This window comes from Nicotiana sylvestris, chromosome 11 (genome assembly GCF_000393655.2).
Source record: "Nicotiana sylvestris chromosome 11, ASM39365v2, whole genome shotgun sequence".
In the NCBI taxonomy this organism is placed as follows: Eukaryota; Viridiplantae; Streptophyta; class Magnoliopsida; order Solanales; family Solanaceae; genus Nicotiana; species Nicotiana sylvestris.
Window position 1 is genome coordinate 2835446 of NC_091067.1, and position 23739 is coordinate 2859184.

Below are 23739 nucleotides of genomic sequence, written 5' to 3' on the forward strand. Positions count from 1 at the left end.
TTTTCTTTTAAAAATCCATTTACAACCCAAAGGTTTAATTTTCAGGAGGAAGATCAATCAATTCCCATGTATGGTTGTTCAAAATGGATTCTATTTCACTATTGACTGCCTCTTTCCAAGACAATGATTCCGAAGAAGACATAGCTTCTTTAAATGTTTGAGGCTTATTCTCCAATAAGAAAGTCACAAAATCTGGTCCAAATGAAGTAGACGTTCTTTGAAGTTTACTATGTCTTGGATCTTTCGGATTGAATGTACTTTCTTTTATTTCTTCCCGAGGTCGTTTAGATCCTTCACCAAACAACTCACATTCCTTTTTATACGGATATATATTTTCAAAGAACTCAACATTATCTGATTCTATAACCGTATTATTATGAATGTCGGGATTTTCTGATTTATGAACCAGAAATCGATATGCTTTACTATTGGTTGCATATCCTATGAAAACACAATCAATTGTTTTCGGTCCTTTTTTACCCTTTTGGGTTTAGGAACTTGCACTTTTGTCAAACACCCATACACTTTAAAATAATTCAAGTTGGGCTTCCTTCATTTCCATTTTCCATATGGAATGAATTGTGTTTTGCTATGGGGTACTCGATTTAGTATTCGGCTAGCCGTAAGAACGGCTTCCCCCCACAAGTTCTGTGGCAAACCAGAACTTATCAACAATGCGTTCATCATCTCCTTTAATGAACGATTCTTTCTTTCCGCAATCCCATTGGATTGGGGCGTATAAGGGGCTGTTGTTTGATGAATAATTCCATATTCTAAACATATTAGTTCAAAAGGAGATTCATATTCACCACCCCTATCACTTCTTATCATTTTGATTTTCTTATTAAGTTGCGTTTCAACTTCATTTTTGTATTGCTTGAATGCGTCTATTGCTTCATCTTTACTATTAAGTAAGTAAACATAGCAATACCGAGTACTATCGTCAATAAAAGTTATGAAATACTTCTTTCCACCGCGAGATGGTATTGACTTCATGTCACAAATATCTGTGTGAATTAAGTCTAAAGGATTTGAATTCCTTTCAACCGACTTATAAGGATGTTTAACATACTTAGATTCCACACATATTTGACATTTTGATTTTTCGCATTCAAACTTAGGCAATACTTCCAAGTTAATCATTTTTCGCAAGGTTTTATAATTGACATGACCCAAACGTACATGCCATAAATCATTTGACTCAAGTAAGTAAGAAGAAGCTGAAGTTTTATTATTAGTTTCAACAACTATTACATTCAGCTTGAAAAGGCCCTCAGTAAGGTAACCTTTTCCTACAAACATTTCATTCTTACTAATCACTACCTTGTCAGATACAAAAACGCACTTGAAACCGTGCTTTACAAGAAGTCCAGTAGAGACTAAGTTCTTCCTAATCTCGGGAACATGAAGGACGTTGTTCAAAGTCATGACCTTGCCAGAAGTCATCTTGAGAAATATCTTACCGTATCCTTCAATTTTTGCTGTAGCAGCATTTCCCATAGAGAGCGTCTCTTCGGGTCCAGCAGAAGCATATGTAGAAAATGCTTCCCACACAGCACAAACATAGCGAGTAGCTCCAGAATCAATCCACCACTCCTTAGGGTTTCCTACCAGGTTGCATTCAGAAAGCATGGCACACAAGTCATCAACATCATCATGCTTTTCTACCATGTTTGCTTGACCCCTTCTCTTGTCTTTCTTCCGAGCACGACACTCCGTAGATTTGTGTCCGGTTTTCCCACAGTTGTAGCAATTTCCACTGAACTGCTTCTTGCTTGGGTTGTATTTCGGACCAGAAGCCTTCTTTCTCTTTTTGTTATCTTCAACAATATTTGCTCCCATTATTGTTGAATTTCCACGGCCTCTCTTTTCAGCAGCTTTATTGTCCTCTTCGATTCTCAATCGAACAATGAGATCTTCAAGGGACATCTCCTTTCGTTTGTGTTTCAAATAATTTTTGAAGTCCTTCCACAATGGAGGCAACTTCTCAATTATTGCTGCTACTTGGAATGCTTCATTGATGACAAGACCTTCAATGAAAATTCCGTTAGTAAAATTACTAAAAAATTTACTTTCAATATCAGTATTTATTTGAAACATACCTTCAGCAAGTAGATCATGAATAATTACTTGCAATTCCTAGACTTGGGTAATAATAGACTTGCTATCTCTCATTTTGTAGTCCAAAAATTTTGCAGCGACGAATTTCTTCATCCCGACATCTTCAGTTTTGTATTTCTTTTGAAGCGCATTCCACAATTCTTTTGATGTCTCCACGCCACTGTATACATTATACAGATTATCATCCAGTCCGCTAAGAATATAATTCTTGCACAAAAAATCAGAATGCTTCCACGCCTCAATCACGAGAAAGCTTTCATTCTCTGGAGTTTCATTTGGCAGATCAGGAACATCTTCCTTGATGAACTTCTGTAGACATAACGTAGTCAAGTAGAAGAACATCTTCTGCTGCCAGCGCTTGAAATCAATCCCGGAAATTTTTTTGGGTTTCTCTGCCGGTGCCAACGTCGGTGTACGGCTTGTTGATGCATTGGCTGTCATCATCGGAACAGCTCGGTTTCCGTTGTCATTTTCCATTTCTGTAAAATAATGACACAAACAAACGTTTAAACTTGGAAAAAAAATCACGTAGATTTTAATTTCCAACAAACCGCCACGAAGGCTTTACTCTCCAAACAGGAGTACCCAAAATCATAAAAGTTTTAGTTTCCAGAATAATAAGAATAACACAAATACAGAAATTAAAATTGTTAAATTCCTTAAGCTTGTTAATTTTTATTTGACCTGTATTTGTAAATAATAATTCTGGAGAAAAGAACGTTAGCTTATAAACATAAATATAAATGAAACAGTAATTAATTCGAGCCCACTGCATTTACAGTGTTTCCTTAAGGAATTTAATCCCCTCCTAGTACCCAAGGTTATGGATTATTTTCTCCCAGAATAGAACGAATTACACACTGGTGTAGCGATACTTCAAACCCCAGTGTTTCAGCGAACACAAAGTTCGACAGCAAATCACATTTACGGTTGCTTTGTTTGTAGTTTAAAGCAATGCACAAAAAAGGAGGAGAACTCAGAAGTCGAATGGAAATTCTGAGAGGAAGGAAATGCAATTTATAACTAATGTTGAGCGATAACAGAAGAGGATATCAGATTGCTCTTGCTTTCTATTTTCTGTCCGTTTTTTCTGTGTGTTTCAACAATTTGCTCACCATCTATTTATAGTGAAATTTCACTCATTTAGTGGAGCACTTTCTTCATGGTGGATGTAGCACCAATCTGTTATAATGGAGCATTATGTATGGTGGCATTATGTATGGTGGAATGAGCACTTGTTGCTGGAACAGATCCACGGATTTGGAATACATCCGTTACAAGTACGGATAATATTACGTTAATATTTACTATTAACAAATAAATTTGGTCCAAAAAATTAACCAATCGATTATTTGACCAAATTCGAATCCGAATCGATTATTTGACCGAAGCCGAAGCCGAGCCGAGCCGAGCGACGACGACGACGGCGCGAGGCTTGCCTTCTTCTTAACTCTTTAAGAGCTACAAGAAGAGCAATTGTATATATACCCACCAAAATCCTTTTCCTCTTCCAATGAGGGACAATGTTTCAAGAGAGCTAAACTTAAAATTTTCCTCAAAAATTTCATTTTTCCCTCCATTTTCCATTCACCCTCTTTTTAAAAAAATTTCTATCTTAAAATCCTCAACAAGGATTGTCCAAGCCATATAAGGAGACCAAGGACCTCAAATCATTCCGATGTGGGACAACTCAACAAGGATATGAATTCGTCTTTGTTAGACAATGTTTTATTTTTTAATGTAAAATTTTTCGATCCGAATATAAATTTTGTCGGACTTCAATACTGATTATTGGATGAAAAAAAAGAATCACTTTGGGCGTCGAGTAACCGCATTCCTACTAAAATGTTGTTGCCCAAGTCTCTCTCTAAATTTTCAACTAAAACTGTCAAAAATGGGGATAATAAGCTTGATTCTTGTAACTTAAAAGAACAAAATCAATTCGACTTTGGTAATTCATTTTTTTTCCATGTAAAGCATAATTAATAAAAAAAATTACATAATTTTATCTATAAAAGAATGTGATTAACTTTAAGGAGAAGTTAGAATCAATATGTAGTTATCTAACCAAATGTAAATGTAGCTCCAACTTTTTATAAGGAAAAAAAAACTATTCTTGCCCTATAACTTTTACTATCTTTTGAAGCTTCCTGCATTGTCTTTTTTAAAATAAAAAATAATAATTAAGGATAAATAAAATTGCTTAAGTATTGTTGGTGAAACCAGAAAGTTGAGTGGTAGAAGTTAGAACAACATAACTTCTTAACTTGCCCCTACCCACCATCCAAAAAATAATAATAAAAAAATCTTAGCTTAAAAGCAAATAGGATTAAACTAGAACACAAGCAACAACAACAACGACCCAGTATAATTCCACAAGTGGGGTCTGGGGAGGATAATATGTACGCAGACCTTACCTCTACCCCGAAGGGTAGATAAGCTGTTTCCAGGAGACCCTCGGCTCAAAAAAGCAATAGGAGATGATATATTAGTACCATAAAAATGCGTAATAAAAATAACAACAGTATATAAGAGATATGAAATATGAAATACAAAATACGAAATACGAAATACAAACACACGAAAATATTGAAATACTTTCTACCAATTTTAATAAACATCAATAGACCAATCATTGATTTGGCGGCGGCCAAGTAGGGCATAATATACAGTATATTACACTTATAAAAAACGTAAATGTACTTCTCACTAGAGATTTTTACCACAGTGTTATTATTGAGAACTGAGAGGGCAATGCTCGAATTCTGAGGTGAAATTTTAACTTTACTCGATGAAAAGTTTTATTAGCGTTTGGATATAGATTTGGTTAAAACTTAAGAAAAACATTTTTTGAAACTATGTTAAAAATAGTTTTTGAAAATTAAAGTTGTGTTTGAACATGCATTTTACTTGAAAATTTTGAAGTTTTGTGAGTGAAAGAAAAAAATTCACCTAAAAACTCACCCAAACCAGCTTTTCAACTTGAAAATTTGTCTTCAAATTTTTTTGAAAAACTGATCAAATTCCATGAATAAACAATATTTTTTTTTAAAAAGTATTAAAAAATTTATGTCCTCGAACTTTTGGTTGCTACCCATCTAACAAGGTGCATTTACATAAATGACCTTATCGAGGTACTATTTAAATTTTGTCCCCCGTTAATCCATGCGCTAATTGTCTGCAAAAAGAAAAGTTCATCCAACTATTTGTGGAGGTAAAAATTGAGTCCGCTATCTAATGGGGACAAAACTGAAATAGTAATCTAAAAAAAAGGCCTTATGTGAAAGATAATCTATTGATACGTTTGTACTTTTAGCTTGAAGCTGAAAATCAAGCTCCAAAACCAGTTGATATTACATTGGGGAAGACGAAGGAAGTTGAGACTCAATTTCCAGAAAATACTAAAGAACCAACTTAGGCTGGGATCCTTAGTGGTAATCGACCAGCTGTGAACGGTATGCCTTTGCACTACATTACTCCTGAAGTAGTAGAGGGTAATCTTGTGGCTAAACTGGATAAATCAGATTTAAAAGATGAAACCCTAAAGTGGAAATGTGCCCTAATCATTTATGTAGTTGGGAAAAGCCAGGGTATAATTACATGCATCGATACATAAACCAGATGTGGAATAGGTTGCTATGCTAGAATTTTATTCTCATAAGGATGTGTATTACATTGTTAGGTTTCAATTCGTGGCTAATATGAAGACAATTCTGTGTGAGGGACCTTACACAGTCAACAATAGGCCTATGATAATGAAACAATGGAGTTCACAGTTTGATTTTGATGCAGAATTTTTAACTGAGATTCCTCTTTGGGTTAGATTTCCCAAACTTCCCATGAACTGCTGGGGAGGTACCTCATTGAGTAGAATAGCTAGCACTATAGGGATTCCATTGTTAGATGAGTGCACTGCCAAACAAACTAGAATCTCTCATGCTAGAATTCTCATCGAGGTGAATGTCACTAAACCTCCCCCTAGCAAGGTCCCTATTATGGATGATTCGGGGTATGATTGTACAAAGATCCGCAAGGAGGAGGTTAAGCAAATTCAACAGCCAAAGAGAATTGGACCACAACCTATGAAGCAAGTGTGGAAGACTACACGAGTTGTGTTAGCTCCTACACATAAATCTAATCAGGAGCAACCAAAGATGATGAATGACGCCTCCTATGTGTGCTGTTGAGAGCAGAGAAGCAGAACCAAATCCCGAAGAAGGGCAACAACAAAATCTTGATAAAGGAAAGTAAGCAACAGAAATAAATGGCATACCCCTGAATTATGAACTAGCAGTTATGTCACCTGGCAAGCAGAGATCAAGTCAACAGACAAATGTAGTAGTGGTGGCTAATTTGTCAGTATTATCTACGGGTGGTATATCTAAACCTTCTTGATGTCCTGGTTGGTTTGGAACATTAGAGGTACCAATAAACAATATAAGCAAAAAGAATTAGGTACCTATATTAGAGAGAATAATACCAAACTAGTTGGCTTAGTAGAAACTAGAGTCAAAAAAGATAAGGCTGATGGCATTGCTAATAGGGTAGTGTTATGGTGGAAAGCTAGATTTAACTATGATCATGCTGTTAATGGAAGGGTCTGGCTGTTATGGGATCCTTCATACTATGATGTATCAATAATAGACCAGTCTGCCCAAGCTATATATTGTGATGTTAGAGGAAGGATGAATCAACTGAATTGTGTCATGACAGTCATCTATGGGTTTAATACAATTGAGCTGAGAAAGCCTCTATGGGTACAACTACATAATCTTACTACAGAGATCACCAAGCCATGGCTCATTTGGAGAGATTTTAATTCAGTGCTAACTATAGAGGATAGATTATATGGGAATCTAGTAACTAGCAATGAGATTCAAGACTTTGCAAATTGTATACAATGTTTGAACTTATGTGAGTTACCTTGGAAGAGGGAATATTATACATGATCTAATAAACAACAAGGTGTAGAACTGTAGATAGATTTTTCTGCAGGATTGACAGAGCTATTGGCAATGATGTATGGATGAACACTTTTGGGCATATGGAAGTGGATTATAAAATTCCTTTTATCTCAGAACATGCCCCCATGATGATCACCCTAAGGAAAGCTGAATCCAATGGCAAGATTCCATTTAAGTTCTTTAATGTTTGGGCTTATCATGAAGACTTCTTAACAGTGGTTGAAGGAGTTTGGCAGACACAGCTGCAGTCAGATGCCATGAAAGACATCTAGTGCAAACTGAAGGTTATTAGATCTGAATTGAAGCAACTTAGTAATAATGAGTTCAGAGGAGTAACAACTAAGATAGAGCATATCAGAATGGGCTTCTGGATACCCAAGAGTAGCTGAGCAGAGGCTACACTGATGCAGATGCATTAGAGGAGAAAAAATTACTTGAAAAACTGGAAAGATGGTCACTAATAGAGGAAAGCATACTTCAGCAAAAATCTAGAGCTAAGTGGATAAAGCTTGGTGATTCTAACACCAAATACTTCTCAGTTGTAATGAAGGAGAGGAGTCAGAAAAAGTTATTGCAGAGCTTACTAATGCTTTTGGAGATAGACTCACTTATCAGAAGCAGATTCTGGCTAAAATAATTAGCTTTTACAAATCTTTTATGGGATCAAGATCAGTGCATTTGCCTGCAATCAACAAAGAGATAATGAAAATGGGATATGTCCTCGCACACTCTCAGCAGGTGAACCTTTGTGCTGAAGTCACCGAACAAGAAATATTTGAAGCATTAAATGCAATTGGGGATGATAAAGCACCAGGAGTTGATGGTTACAATGCATTATTTTTTAAAAGATCTTTGAAATTGATCAGGCCAGAAGTGTGTCAAGCAGTGAAGAATTTCTTTCATACGAGCAAGCTATATAGAGCTATCAACTGTACAGCCATCACCTTGATTCCTAAGGTTCTCCATCCTACAAGTATCAAGGAATATATACCTATACCTTGCTGCACTGTTCTGTATAAATTAATTGTCAAAATTCTTGCAAACAGACTGCAAAAAGTTATTGCATCAGTTTTCTCAGACACCCAAGCTGGTTTCATTCCTGGCAGGAAAGTTGCAGATAATGTCTTACTGGCACATGAGTTAGTTAAGGCTTACTCAAGGAAGAATATTTCTCCAAAATGCCTCATTAAAGTGGATATACAAAAAACCTATGATATTAATGATTGGAGATACTTACACCAAGTATTAGAATGTCTAGGATTCCCACTTCAATTTACCAACTGGATCATAGAGTGTGTGTCAACAGTGAACTATACCATTCTCATCAATGGAGAGACAACTAAGACATTTGATGCAGCTAGAGTAAGCCTGTCAAACAGGTCGGGTTGACCCGTTTGCGGACCGGCTCAGACCGGTTGAAACCCGGACCGGTATTTAGGGGGGCGAGTGGGAAAGGTTAGGGGGTTAGGGAGGTTGGTCCGTTCACCAAAAAAGATCCGGTTAACCGGACCGGTCAACCAAAATTACTATTGAACCGGTTAACCGGCCCGACCCGGACCGGTTTAACGGCTTGAAATCTAATTTTTTTTAAAATGTCATATGACTGTAGCCCAACGGATTGATTGGAAGAATAGTCATTTTTTGAGCAATGTTTTTTAAAAAATAACACTTTTAGTAATTACTAATTTAGCCCTTTGAAAAACTATAAATACACCTCTCCTCTTCTTCATTTCTTCACTCATCTCTCATTTCTCAAACTCAAATTCTTAATTCAAGTTAAATCATGCCCCGTACTTCTAGAGTGCGCTCATATGTTTGGGAACACTTTGAGGTGGTAGAATAAAATGAAGAAGTTCACAAAGTAAGGTGCAAGAACCGTGGTCTAGTCTTAAATCTTCGTCTAAAGTGGGTGGGCACACGCTGTTTAAGGAGGTATATGAAGAGTTGTCTTGAGCGTCCTCCAGAAATTCGTATTTAAGTTGATTTGAGACAATTTGTGTTATTTTAAAATTATTAGACTTATTTATGCTTAATGATTTAGTTTGTTAGATTAATTTGAAGTATTATCATGCAATGAAAATTTAGTTTTACTCTTTTTTCGTTAATTTAGTTATTGTTAAATATAAAATTTAATTTGTAAGTTTGAAATAAAAAAAGAACTTGCAAATTATAAGTGCAATTTTTTCTCATCTTCATTGTATTCTATTATCTTAAATTCTTAATGAAATATTCAAAAATTCAAATATAAAGATTTTAAAGCCTTTGCATCCTTTTATTCAAACACTCTTTTTATAAGATTATTTTTTTTTGTTTTATATTTTTATATTATATTAATATAAATTACAATAATTATACAAAATACAAAAAAAAAAAAAAAAACTAACCCGGCCCCTTGGACCCGTAATCCTTTCAGTTCATTTTTACCCGGATGGACCCGGACCCGTTAAGCCCGATTTTGAATAACTCGTAATCGGCCCAGATTGAAAAGCGGTCGGTCACCTTTTTTTCCAACCCGGACCGACCCCCGCCACCCGTTAAACACCTATAAGCTAGAGGGCTTAGGCAGGGAGATCCTATGTCTCAATTTCTCTTTGCCATAGCAATGGAGTATCTCACTAGGAACCTAAAGACACTCAAACATGGGAAAACCTTTCACTATCGTCTTATGTGTTCTAGATTAGACCTCACTTATTTGAGCTTTGCTGATGATCTTCTTCTTTTCACAAAAGGAGACACCAATTCTGTTGTTCTATTGAATCAAAAGTTCAGTACCTTTTCAGAAGCCTCTTGACTTTAACCAAATCTAGCCAAAAGCTCAATATATTATGGAGGAGTAAGCAATGAGGTGAGGCAGAAGATCCAACAAGCATTAGGGTACAGTCAAGGAGTGTTGCCTTTCAAGTACCTGGGCATACCCCTGGATACTAAGAAACTATCAATACTGCAGTGGCAACCCCTTATTGCCAAAAATTGTGAGCAGGATTTCTTCATGGACATCAAAATAGCTATCATATGCAGGCAGAATACAGTTAGTCCAAAAAGTCATCTTTGGCATTCAAGCCTATTGGGCTCAAATCTTTATTATATCGGCTAAAGTCATCAAAGCAATCGAAGCACATTGTAGGAGCTACATATGATTTGGGTTGAATACAATAACCAAAAAGTCTTTGGTGTCATGGGATAAGATGTGCTCTCCAAAAGCTGCTGGAGGATTGAACTTGATTAACTTGGTCATGTGGAACAAAAGTTGCTATCACTAAAACCTGCTTGGAACTGGCTAACAAGAAGGACAAGTTATGGATTAGATAGATCCATAGCTACTATATCAAAGAGCAGGATTTTAAGGATACGGGAGTACCAAAGCAAGCCTGTTGGATAGTTCGAAAGGTCTTTTGAGGTAAGGGACAAACTACACCTTATAAACAACCTATCACAAGGCTCAATCACAAAGTAGGTATACCTACAACAACTAAGTGTATTACCTAAAGTTCCATGGAAATGATTGATGTGTCAAAACCAAGCAACACCAAAAGCCATCTTCACTATGTGGCTTCAGGTGCAGGGGAGAATACTAACAGCCGATAGACTGAAAACCTGGGGAATGCAGATAGAAGATACTTGTTGCTTCTGTCAACAAAAACCAGAGACGCATGATCATTTATTTGCCGAATGTGAATATGGTAAATGTCTATGGCACAGGCTCATGAGATGGTTGTATATTTAGTATCCTCCTATAGACTCGGCAGAAAATTATCAATGGATAGTTAAGCAAACGGAGAGCAGATCTTAGTTGGCAAGAGTGCTTAAGCTAGTCTACGAAGAGTATATTCATGCATTGTGAATTGAACGAAATTCTCGGATCATTGAGAAGAAACCTACTGCATGGGAGATCTTAGCTAAAAGAGTTACTTGCATATGCAACTTCAGAGCTGAAAGATATACACAAATGTTGCTTAGCAATTGTAAATACTAGTGCGAGCTAGAATGTAGAGTGTTTTTTTCAGTTGGATTTTCTTTATCTTGTAAAGTGGACTGAGATGGTCCACCCTGATTTGTAAATATTACATCTATATTATAGTAAAAGGAGAGTAGTGAAGCATGAGGTTAAACCAAGTGGCAAGCTAAAAAAAAACCACTTGATAATTTTAAGACAACATTAGTAGTAATTTTAAGACAACTTGGTAAATTTGAATTATAAATGGAAACATAATTAATGAAGTAATAGTTCAATAAGAATTATTTTTTAATTATGATTTAGTTAACATTTTTTTTGTATAATTATGGTAGGGACGAATTTTAATTAATTGATCAAGCTTTGTAACTGACCTTATTTTGGTACAATATACATTACTGTATATATCTTTAATTAAAATTTTATATATAATTCAGTTATGGTAGGTATCCTTTTTTGAAAAAGAATCAATTAAACTTTTATTTTGTATCTTACACATTAATTTTAAGTTGAAATAATAATTCTTTATTTAGTACAAGCTTTGTATCTGACCTTATTTTGGTGCAATATACATTAATGTAGGTATCTTTTATTAAATTTTTGTGTATAATTCAATTATGGCAGATATCCTTTTTTGAGAAAGAATTAATTAAAATTTTATTTTGTATCTTACACATTAATTTTAAGTTGGAATAATAATTTTTTATTTAGTACAAGCTTTGTATCTGACCTTATTTGTGAACAATATATATTACTATAAGTATCTTTAATTAAATTTTGTGTATAATTCAGTTATGGTAGGAAAAATAATTAAATAGTAATATATATATATATATATATAATGATGAGGTTATATTAATGTTTACAATTTAGACAAATAAATATTTTATACATAAATAAATATTTCTTAAAATAATAGCAAAAATATTGCTGCAACAATTAGAGTTTTTACGATTAATATTTGAATTGAGTATTGCTAGGTTAAGTTTGAAAGTATAAGATGATTTTTGAAAATGTGGTCCAATGGAGAAAATAGAAGAATAAGATATATTTGAATTTGAGATGGGATTTTTTTTATTTGAATTGAGTATTGCTAGGTTAAGTTTGAAAGTATAAGATGATTTTTGAAAATGTGGTCCAATGGAGAAAATAGAAGAATAAGATATATTTGAATTTGAGATGGGATTTTTTTTAATATGATAAGAAAAATCATATTTAAGAATATGAGCAATAGAGTCAAAGTTACTATTGAAATAATTTTTATTTATTATTTATATTATATTAAAATGAATGTGATAAAAGTGGATATTAAATTCAAGTAAACTAATAAAAAGCATATGACAACGTTAATAATATTAAGTATTGAATATACAATAGCAAAATAAGAAACAAACAGAGAAAAAATTAAAATTTCTATCATAAAGAACAAAAAAGGATAAAACTTATTTAAATTTGATATAAAAAAGTTTTTTTAAGTATGATAAAAAAAGGTCATGTTGTGGATAAGGCCACATAACTGAAGTTTAATAGATTAAAAAAATTAAAAAATATCAAAATATTAATAAATTAGAGATAATGCGAGGTTATTTATATTAAGAATTAGTTTAAAAAATAAAATAAATATATAATGCTTAAAAATATTATTAATGAATTTAAACTATTTAATAATTTTGAGTATTAATTTTAAATAAATTTTTTTTTTCAATATTAAAAAACCATACATCGATTTATTTAATAATATTAAAGGATATAAATAGATTATGATATTAAATAAAGAGGCATGTTAATGAAAGCCACATAAGACAATAAAATACTACATATTAGGTAACTTAATAGCAATAATCAAAAATTTAAAAATATTTAATATTAGAAATAAAAGGGAAAGACGATTTGAACTTGAGATTTAGATTAAAATTAAGGTGAAAACGCTCAAACTATGGATAGGACTACAAAATTAAAATTTTACTAGATAAAAAACTAAAAATTGGATAACAAATTAAATTAAGGAAATACAAAATAAATATCTCATGTGGGTAATTTTATGAACGAAAATTAAAGTCTAATTTGTATCCTAATGTTAAAAGAGAAAGAAAATTTAATTACACGTGATACAAAAAATAATTATAAGAAAATTTAATAGATTTAAAATATAATAAGAAAAAACTTATCTATTAATATTTTAAACTAATTCCAAGTTATAACTTAAAATAAAACGTGATATTATATATTTTGTTTATTGGTAAAATATTAATGTAAAAAACTGAATAAAAATTCATAGTAGGGAAGAGGATGTATAAAGAGGAAAATAGAGATAGTGTGAGAATATTTATACTTTGAATTAATTAAGTATAAAGAAATTAAATAATTAAATAATACTCAAAAATATTATTGAAAGATTTAAATGAAAAAAGAGTTCCAAGTAATTAAGAGGATAAAAATACAAAAATAAATTAGCTTTTAGGAATAAAAAAATTTATATTTATATATATTTATCAAAAGGCCAATAAGCAAGATATCAAGTCAATTGATAAGCTAATAAAAGATTACATGAATATAACATTATTAAGTAATAGATAATGCAATAACTAGAAGCAAAGATTAAAGAAAGAGTTGTTTTGGGTGAAAATGTAGAAGGATAAGATTTATTCAAATTTGTCGGGGTCGATAGGTGGCAGTTGGCAAGGAACTTGATCCTCCCTCCCCCAAAAAGGGGGAAGCCGCGGTCGAACTCTTATTCTGGAAATAAGTCGGGGCCCTTTTACCAAGTCTACCAGATAGAAGATGATAGAGGGCCAACAATCGTTGCCTTGCACAAGACGGTGCCCTTTCACTTCGAGTTCCTTTCTTCGTAGTCAAATCTGATGATACGCTTTGGCGATGTTACCTACCAAATAAAAGGCCTACTAGGTGATCGAAATCGCTCAGGTCAGTGAGGACTCACTCACTCACCTACTCCTTATCTATTTAATACTTTCTTCTATCTACTTAATTTAAAAGGCGGCCCACCGCGCCGGGCTATAAGATAAGATAGAGTTCTTGTACTGCTTGATTGACTGGTAAGAAAGAGCTTCCGTAAGAACTGGAAGACTCTTGTATGTACGGTAACCCTCTCTTCCGCTACTGGTGGACTGTTGCACAGAAAGGGCGTCAGAAGCAACTTTTCTTAGCGCGCTTTTCTAGCGCTTAGCTTCTGCTAAACATAAAGTGGTAGTAAGAATTTTATTAAATAATATGCTCAAACAAGACATATCACAAAAATTATGTTTAGTATTATTTAATATTGACCATAAAATAAAATATAAATGCTAAATCAAAGGAGTTGGATTGTTACGGATAAAAAATAAAAATATAAATAAAAAGAAACATGTTATCTGGAAGTTTTAAATTTTAAGGTAATTCCAAAAACTCAAATTATAATTTGATATTTGTGTCCGCGCATCGTGCGGGTACTAATACTAGTTGATGATTAATGCAAAAAGTTTAATTACCAAAAAAATGAAGAGTTTACACATCTGTAATTTGGTTGTTACCAAAATAATTGCAGTTTATTCTCTCCTTTACGTTTAGTTGTAAGATTGTATTTTTAAATTATGTTTAGAAATCAAGTACTTCAAAGTTTAAATTAAAATGCCTCTCAACTAGTAAAACTAAAGAACAAAAGAAGAGGAAAATGTTACGGTTTTTGCCCTAATTATCTTACCATAATTTAGTTTTTCTTTTCTCTTAAAAGAAAGTCAAAGTATTATCATAATTGCTTTTATTTTTCCTATAAAAAAATATAAATCTCTTCCATATTTAATAAATTCGGTTATTGGAGGAAAAGTTGTTGCCTCTATAAATTGAGGATACCTCCTTCATAAACAAAAAATACAATAGCATTCACAATGTAGTCGTTTAGAGAGTTTTGTTTGGGGGAGACTTTTCTCTCAACAGGAGCTTATGTTTTTATTTCATATGTAGGCCAATTGGCCAAACCTAATTTTTCTATGTGCTTGCTTTTAAGTTGTACTAGTATTAGTACACGCGCGGATGGATGCGCGGACACTAATCATATCAAATATTTAAGTTATTTGGATTGTATGTAAATAATCTTAAAATTTACACTTTCTCAGTAAATATAGATAATTATTGGATATTAACTACATGAAAAAAAAAATTAACCATTTCTTTTATTTTTCTTTTTTGATATCATTCTTGCCGGTGTCATTGGATTCTAGAAATAGTCAGGAAGTAAAATAATAACTCATATTTATAGCGAAACAATCAAATGTTGAGACAATGAATAACTCTTTGAATAAGAGTTAACTTTTTTATTACTACTTGAACTCTTATTTGGTATGCTGATATCTCTTAAAAAATATTTCTTTCTTAAAATTTCAGTTTCTAAAACATTATTTTTCAATAATAATTATTTTTATAATAATGTAATTGAAAATATTATTCTTAATTCAAAACTCATTTTAGTTGGCTATCTAAAAATATAAAAAATTCTTTAGCAAGTGAATTGGTTTTTACTCCATTTTGATATTTGACATGAACCATGTTAAATATCTGACTTATTTGAATTATATGTAAATAACCTTAACATTTAAACTTTCTAAATAATTATAGATAATCGTCAGATATTAATTAAGAAACGCTACATGAAAAAAGACTAACATTTTCTCAATTATCGTAGTGATTTTTGCACTATTCTCATAGGTGTCATTGGAACCTAAAAATAGCCACAAAGTGAAATAAATACTCATATTTGTGAAAAAGCACTAAGGTTAACACGATATAAACGATTCTTTGATTATGATGTGACTCTTATACACGACTTGAACTCTTATTTGGTATGATTTTATCTTTCAAAAAATATTTCTATTTTGAAATTTTAATTTCTAAAACTTTATATATATTATAATAATAATTATCTTTATAATGATGCAAGTGAATATATTATCCTTAATTTAAAATTCACTTATATCGGCTATCTAAAAATTTAAATGATTCTTTGGCCAAATTTATTTTAGTATGACTCCACTTTAAGTTTATCGATATATCTACCCCCGGAATTTGAATTTTTAATACCCTATATATACAAAAATTCTGTTTGTTGAATCATTAAATGTTAAATTAGTTGATTATTATTATAAAACATTGCATATATTGTCTTAAAATTATCAAGTAGTTTATTTTTTGACGCCATACTTGGCTTAACCTCAATACAAGCTCCCCAAATTGCATTCCAATTCAAATTCGAATATCATATCACTTTGTTAGTAATAGTGATTTTTTAAAAATAACACATAATATAAATTAAAAAAATTATTCTAATATATCCTTATCTTATAATCTATGTATTTGAGTTGAAAAAAAATATATTGAAAGCGATGAGATTAACTTTCAAATTTTTTATACTCAACAAAGATGAAACATAAGAAGAAATTTGTTGTCATCTTTTATTTCTCGTTTTTAGATCTTTCTAACATTTTTTCAATATTTATTTTCTTTTATCTTTTATGTCATTATATCTTTTTTTACAAAATATTAATTTATTTCACTATAAAAGGATGAGTTTTAATAAAAATTGTCTACATATGAACTTTAATTATATTTTTAGTCTTTGATTGAAATTATTTCATATTTTATGTTGGCTTTATCTAACCAGCCTAAATAAGTGCCCACCCGATCACTTAAATTACAAAATTGAATGATGTGTAATTTATATATAATTCATATATAAGCATAATCGTGTGTTGTCGGCATATCATCTATTATATTAGTTATAAAAAGTAAACAATAAATATGGCCGGATATTATGTAAATATTCCATAAGATTTTGATTTTTTGAGTTTATCTATGATATAACTTCTATTATAATAATTTTAAAACTCTCTACTAATGTTCAAAAATATCTTATCTTTTTATTATATTTGAATTTAAAAAGTAAAGAGTTTTTTTCGAAATAATTTGTTTACATTTTAAAAAAATAATGTTTCACGTCATACCAATTTTTCCTTTATATATGCTCTTTGTTACATTAAAAGTCGCTATAGAAACTATCAATTAGAAACCAATTTATCTCTTGTTGATTTTGAAAAAAATCTTTCACATAATCTAATGATTCAATACTAATAATCTTCAACGAAAAGAATATTATACCCTTGCAAATATTGGCTTGACTACAGCTAAATGAAGGGGTTTCAGCTTATACCCTTCAATTCCTTGAATGTGCTAAATTGAAATTAATGATAGCAATTGTATAACCATAGTTTTGTTGTTTGTTTGATGTCCATTTATGCAAATTGACTCTTTAAACAAATATTCTTCAAGAAGAAAAAAGAAATAACTTTTTTTTTTTAATATTGACTGATTTTGCGATGTTTCTTCTCCAGCATGTATGTTTGCTTTACTATATATGTAAGTAAACTTTTATTTGGTTTTGTAAACTCTTTTTTGTTATTTAGATAAACATAGACATGTACCCTACATATTACATTTATTTTAAAAGAATTTTGTTTTATTCAAATCTAGCTACAGTGTGATGACCCAAACGGTCATCGCTTATTTTAAATTAAATTCTATATTTCTGAGGCCTTGAAAACCTCATTTAGAGTGATCTCGAATTGCGTGCACAGTCCGGGCGCGTAGCCGGAAAGCTTAACTATGAAAATCTATGAAAATTTATAAAATTTGGTTATAAAATGAGTTAACTTGACTTCGGTCAACGTTTTGGGTAAACCGACCCGGACCCGTGAGTTGACGGTCCCTGAGGGTCCGTAGGAAAATATGGGACTTGAACGTATGCCCGTAATCGAATTCCGAGGTCTCCAGCCAGAGAAATAATTTTTTAAAGGAAATTGTTTTCTGAAATTGTTTAAGAAAATTTGAAATGAAATTTGATTAGAACGTGTTGGTATCGGGCCCATATTTTTGTTCTGGCACCCGGTACAGGTCTTACATATGATTTAAGATGTTTCTACAAAATTTGGTTAAAAGAGGATATCATTTGATGTGATTCGGACCTTAAATGCAAATTTGATGTTTGAAGAGGTTTTGGGAAATTTCATTGATCTTGAGGTTTAATTCGATGTTAATGATGTTATTTTGGTGATATGAGTATACGAATAAGTCCGTAGGATATTTTCGAGGTTGTGTGTACATTTGGTTTGGAGCCCCGAGGGCTCGGGTGAGTTTAAATGCAAATTTGATGCAGACTTTAAATGCAAATTTGATGCATTTTGAACTTTGAAAAATAGCTGGTGTGTTTCTGATCTGCAGACTTCGCATTTGCGAAGCCAGTCTCGCAAATGCGAGAGTTGGCCTGGGCAGCCTTCTTCTCAAATGCAAAGTAGCCTTCGCAAATGCCATGCCCGCCTAAATCCTCTATGATCGCAAATGCGATATCTTCTTCGCAAATGCAAAGTCGCAAATGCGACAATTGTTTCGCAAATGCGAAAGATTGGGATTTCTGAAGGGTTCGCAAATGTGAACCCTGTTTCGCATTTCCCATATCATCAGAGGTCAGGGTTCGAAATTGCGAACCCCTGTTCGCAATTCCCACATCTGAGACCTGCAATTTTTTATACTTAGCCAATTTTTGAACCCATTTTTCATATTCTCTCAAATACAAACACACTTAGGCGATTTTTCAAGAATTTCCTTTTCTCCAAATCAATTGTAAGTCATTTTTAACTAACTTTCTTCAATTCTTAACATCTTTTAACACGATTTCAACTTAAAATCAAAGATTTTCATGAGGGAAAATAGGTGTTTTGTGTAGAACCTAGGTTTTTCAAAAATTGGGGATTTGGACCTCGATTTGAGGTTCGATTTCAAAACAAATTATATATTTGGGTTCGTGGGGGAATGGGAAATCAGATTTTGGTTCGAACCTCGGTTTAGACCATGTGGGCCCGGGGGCGATTTTTGACTTTTTGAGTAAATTTTTGGAAAACTCATCTTCATGCATTGGGGTTGATTCATTTAGCGTTTATTGATGTAATTAAGTAATTTGTGACTCGATACGAGCGAATTGGCGGTGGAATCAGGGGGTAACGCTATAATTGAACCTTGAGTGGTGTTCGTGGCATCGAGGTAAGTGTTCGGTCTAATCTTAGCTTGAGGGATTAGTAGTTGTGTCCTATTTGCTAATTGCTTCTTGTTGAGTACGACGTATAGGCATGGTGACGAGTATCTATATACCTTAGTGTCGAGCATGATCGTGAGTCTTAAATTGATACCTGTTGTGTTCTTAAATGATACTACGGATGCTTTAATTGGTGAATTATTGATATTGAGCAAAGACTTAGTTTATTTTTGAGGGATTTACTTGTGATTGAGTATTGATATTAATTGAGCTGAGTAAGAGTTGAGTTAAGATTGGGTATAGCTGATTCTCCCTTGCCGGGATGCTTGTTTCAGTATTGTTGTTCCCTTGCCGGGAAGTCATTATATTGCTTTGTTCCCTTGCCGGGATTTTATTGTGATTTTGTGTTGGCTTGTAATGGGATCGGGTGGTACGCCTACCACAAGTTATAAAATGGGAGCGGGCGGTACGCCCACCACGAGTTATAATGAAATGGGAGTGGTTGATACGCCTACCACAAGATTTGATGGAAAGGGAGCGGGTGGTACGCCTACCACGAGATATGAGAAATGGGATCGGGTTGCACGCCTGCAACGAGATGTGTACTGAAAGTGAAATCTGCCTTTATTTTTCCTTATCCGCGTTAGAGTTAAATTGTTGATTTCCTTATTATTCTCTTGAGATTCTGTCTTACCTGCTATTCCCCAAGCATGTTTTTCCTTCCCACCTTTAATTGTTTATTTTTGTCTATCTTTCTGTTGTATACATATATATAACTGCACAAGATTATCTGAAGTTTGGTCCTAGCCTCGTCACTACCTTGCCGGGGTTAGGCCAGGCACTTACCAGCACATGGGATCGGTTGTGCTGATGCTACACTCTGCACTTATGTGCAGATACCGGCGTAGCATTTGGCCAGCAGCAGTAGATTGGGAGCCAGCTTTCAGTCCACCGAGGTAGCCTTGCAGGCGTCCGCAGGCCCGGCGTCTCCTCTATCCCTTATTATGTTCTGTTATCTCTTGTATTCGAGACAGACAATATTACTTTCTTTCAAACCGTTATATGTAGTAATCTTAGTAGTCTGTGAATGTTGTGACACCAGTTCTTGGGTAGAGGCATATATTGTTTTCCGTAATGTTTGGTTTATTTTGTCTAAGTCTTCTGCTTTAATATTATTTTTCGTTGTTATTTAAACGTTTATCACTCGTTAATATGATTTATGAAAAGGATTAAAATAAAAGGGTTAAGAATTTATAATTTCATGGCTTGCCTAGCTTCTTCGAGTAGGCGCTATCACGACTCCCGAGGGTGAGAAATCCGGATTGTGACAAGTTGGTATTAGAGCTCTAGGTTACATAGATCTCACAATTCACGGACAAGCTTAGTAGGGTCTGAGGGATCGGTACGGAGATGTCTGTATTTATCCCCAGAGGCTACAAAGTTAGGAAAAACTTCACATTTGTTCTTTCTTGTCGTGCGGTTCTGTTTCTCAATGCTAATTGAATTTCTACTCTGTTCTTTCGCAGATGGCTAGAACACGCGCTTCCTCATCGACCGATCAGCAGTCCGAGCCCCTAGAAGCTCCCACGAGGGGTAGAGGGTGAGACCGAGGCCGTGCTAGAGGGCAAGGCATGGGTAGAGCTTAGCCCAGGGTAGCAGCACCGGTAGCGGAGCCTCAGGTTGATTTTGATATCGAGGTTCCAGCCCCAGCAGTTCCGGTGGGCCCAGCTCAGGTCCCAAAGGGGTTTATTGCCACCCCAGTTCTTCAGGATGCTCTGGTCCGTTTAGTGGTCCTTATAGAGAGTGTCACCAGGGCAGGTTTACTTCCTGTAGCACCAGCCATCTCTCAGGCTAGAGGAGGAGCCCAGATTCCTACTACTCGCACTCCGGAGTAGGTAGCTCCTCAGATTCAGACTTCAGCGGCTCAGCCAGTTGTAGCAGTACAGTCGGGTGTGGTAGCCCAGACCGGCGATGGTGCAGCCATGTCTACCAATGCTTTGTAGAGATAGGACAGGTTCACCAAGCTCTTCACTACTACCTTCAACGGTGCATCTACTGAGGATCCCCAGGATTATCTGGACAGTTGTCACGAGGTTCTTCGGAACATGGGGATTGTTCAGACCAATGGGGTTGATTTTGCTACATTTCGCTTCTCTGGATCCGCCAAGACTTGGTGGAGGGATTATTGCTTAGCTAGACCAGCAGGATCACCAGCCTTGACCTGGGAGCAGTTCACACAGCTATTTCTGGAGAAATTTCTCCCTATTACTCAGCGAGAGGCCTATCGGAGGCAGTTCGAGCGTCTTTAGCAGGGATCCATGACTGTCACCCAGTAGAGACCAGAGTCATAGATTTGGCTCGCCATGCCCTGATTATACTTCCCACTGAGAGGGAGAGAGTGCGACGGTTTATTGATGGGCTCATTCAGCTGATTCGTCTCCAGATGGCTAGAGAGACTAGGAGTGAGATATCCTTTCAGGAGGTGGCCAATGTGGCCCGGAGGATTGAGATGGTACTATCACAGGGGGGTGGTCATGGGGAAGACAAGAGGCCCCGTCATTCAGGCAGATTCAGTGGTACCTCGTCTGGAGGTAGAGATTCATATAGTAGAGGCCATCCTCCTAGGCCCTTTCAGTCAGCTCTTCAGGATTCTCACGGTGCTTCAGGTAGTCGTGGTCCTCAGATGCAGTATTCTGATCAGCAGTCCTTCAGTGCAACACCAGCACTTATCAATGCACCACCGCTCCAGAGTTTCCAGGGTCGTCAGCCCCAGCAGCCAAGGGCTTGTTTTACTTGTGGCGACACGAGGCACATTGCTAGGTATTGCCCTCGTGCACCAGGTGGCTCTCAGCATCAAAGTTCCCGTGCTATGATTCAGGCACCAGGTGCCCCATAGGATGCCCAGCCAGCTAGAGGTGGGGGTAGATGTGCTAGAGGTGGAGGTAGAGGTGCTAGAGGTGGAGCTCAGACCGCTAGAGGTGGAGGCCAGCCAGCAGCAGATCGACCTAGAGATGTGGTTCAGGGTGGTGGGGCCCAACCCCGATGCTATGCTCTTCAGGCCAGGCCCGAGGTTGAGGCTTCAGACGCAGTTATTACAGGTACGGTTTTGGTTTGTGATAGAGATGCTTCAGTGTTATTTGATCCAGGGTCTACGTATTCGTATGTGTCATCTTATTTTGCAGCGTACCTGGTCATGCCTAGTAATTCATTGAGTGTTACTGTTTATGTGTCTACACCGATGGGTGATTCTATTGTGGTCGATCGAGTCCATCGTTCTTGTATTGTGGTGATTGGGGGTCTTGAGACTCGTGTAGATTTGTTGCTTTTAGACATGGTTGATTTCGATGTTATATTGGGGATGGACTGGTTATTACCTTACCACGCTATCTTGGACTATTATGCCAAGATTATGACCTTAGCTTTACCGTGTATGCCTCGTTTAGAGTGGAAAGGGACTCCTGGTCATTCTACCCTTAGTGTTATCTCGTATGTAAAGGCTCGACATATGGTCGAGAAGGGGTATTTGGCCTATTTGGCGTATGTTCGTGATTCTAGTGCTGAGGTTCCCTCTATTGATTTTGTGTCCATTGTTCGTGAGTTTCTTGATGTTTTCCCTTCAGACCTGCCGGGTAAGCCACCCGACAGGGATATTGACTTTTGTATTGATTTGGCTCCGGGCACTCAGCCCATTTCTATCCCGCCATATCGTATGGCCCTGCCGGAGTTGAAAGAGTTGAAGGAACAGCTGCAAGACTTGCTTGAGAAGGGTTTCATTAGACCTAGTATTTTCGCCTTGGGGTACGCCAATGTTATTTGTCAAGAAGAAGGATGGGTCAATGAGAATGTGTATTAATTACCGACAATTGAACAAGGTTACAATCAAGAATAAGTATCCGCTGTCGAGGATTGATGATTTGTTTGATCAGCTTCAGGGTGCCAAGGTATTTTCAAAGATTGGCTTACGATGTCTACCATCAATTGAGTATTAGGTCATCCGATGTCCATAAGACAGCTTTCTGCACTCGGTATGGGCATTATGAGTTCTTGGTTATGTCATTTGGGTTGACAAATGTCCCAACAACTTTTATGGATTTGATGAACCGAGTGTTCAGGCCTTATTTGGATTCGTTCGTGATAGTCTTCATTGATGATATATTGATATATTCCTGCAGCCAGGAGGAGCACGAGCAGCACCTTAGAGTGGTTCTTCAAACTCTAAGGGATAGTCAGTTATATGCAAAGTTCTCCAAGTGTGAGTTCTGGTTGAGTTCAGTTGCATTTCTGGGTCATGTGGTGTTAGTAGAGGGTATTCAGGTTGATCCGAAGAAGATTGAGGCAGTCAAGACCTGGCCTAGACCAGCATCAACTATAGAGATTCAGAGTTTCTTGGGATTGGCAGGCTACTATCATCGGTTTGTGGAGGGGTTTTCATCTATTGCAGCCCCGATGACTAGGTTAACCCAGAAGGGTGCCCAGTTCAGATGGTCAGATGAGTGTGAGGTGAGCTTTCATAAGCTCAAGACAGCTCTGACTACAGCATCGGTATTGGTTTTGCCCACGGGTTCAAGGCCTTATACAGTTTATTGTGATGCTTCCCGTATTGGGCTTGGTGCAGTGTTGATGCAGGA

The 23739-nt window shown here is 35.2% G+C and overlaps 1 protein-coding gene across 1 annotated transcript; it reads left to right on the forward strand.

Moving 5' to 3' along the window:
* The first annotated feature begins 5822 nt into the window (after positions 1 to 5822).
* Positions 5823 to 22007, forward strand: LOC138882236 (uncharacterized). Its single transcript, XM_070162754.1, has 8 exons — positions 5823 to 6235; positions 6315 to 6368; positions 6542 to 7014; positions 7101 to 7332; positions 7625 to 8447; positions 20638 to 20704; positions 21385 to 21702; positions 21778 to 22007. Exons 1-8 carry the CDS (start codon positions 5823 to 5825, stop codon positions 22005 to 22007), a joined length of 2610 nt encoding a protein of 869 aa, XP_070018855.1.
* The last annotated feature ends 1732 nt before the right edge of the window (positions 22008 to 23739 follow it).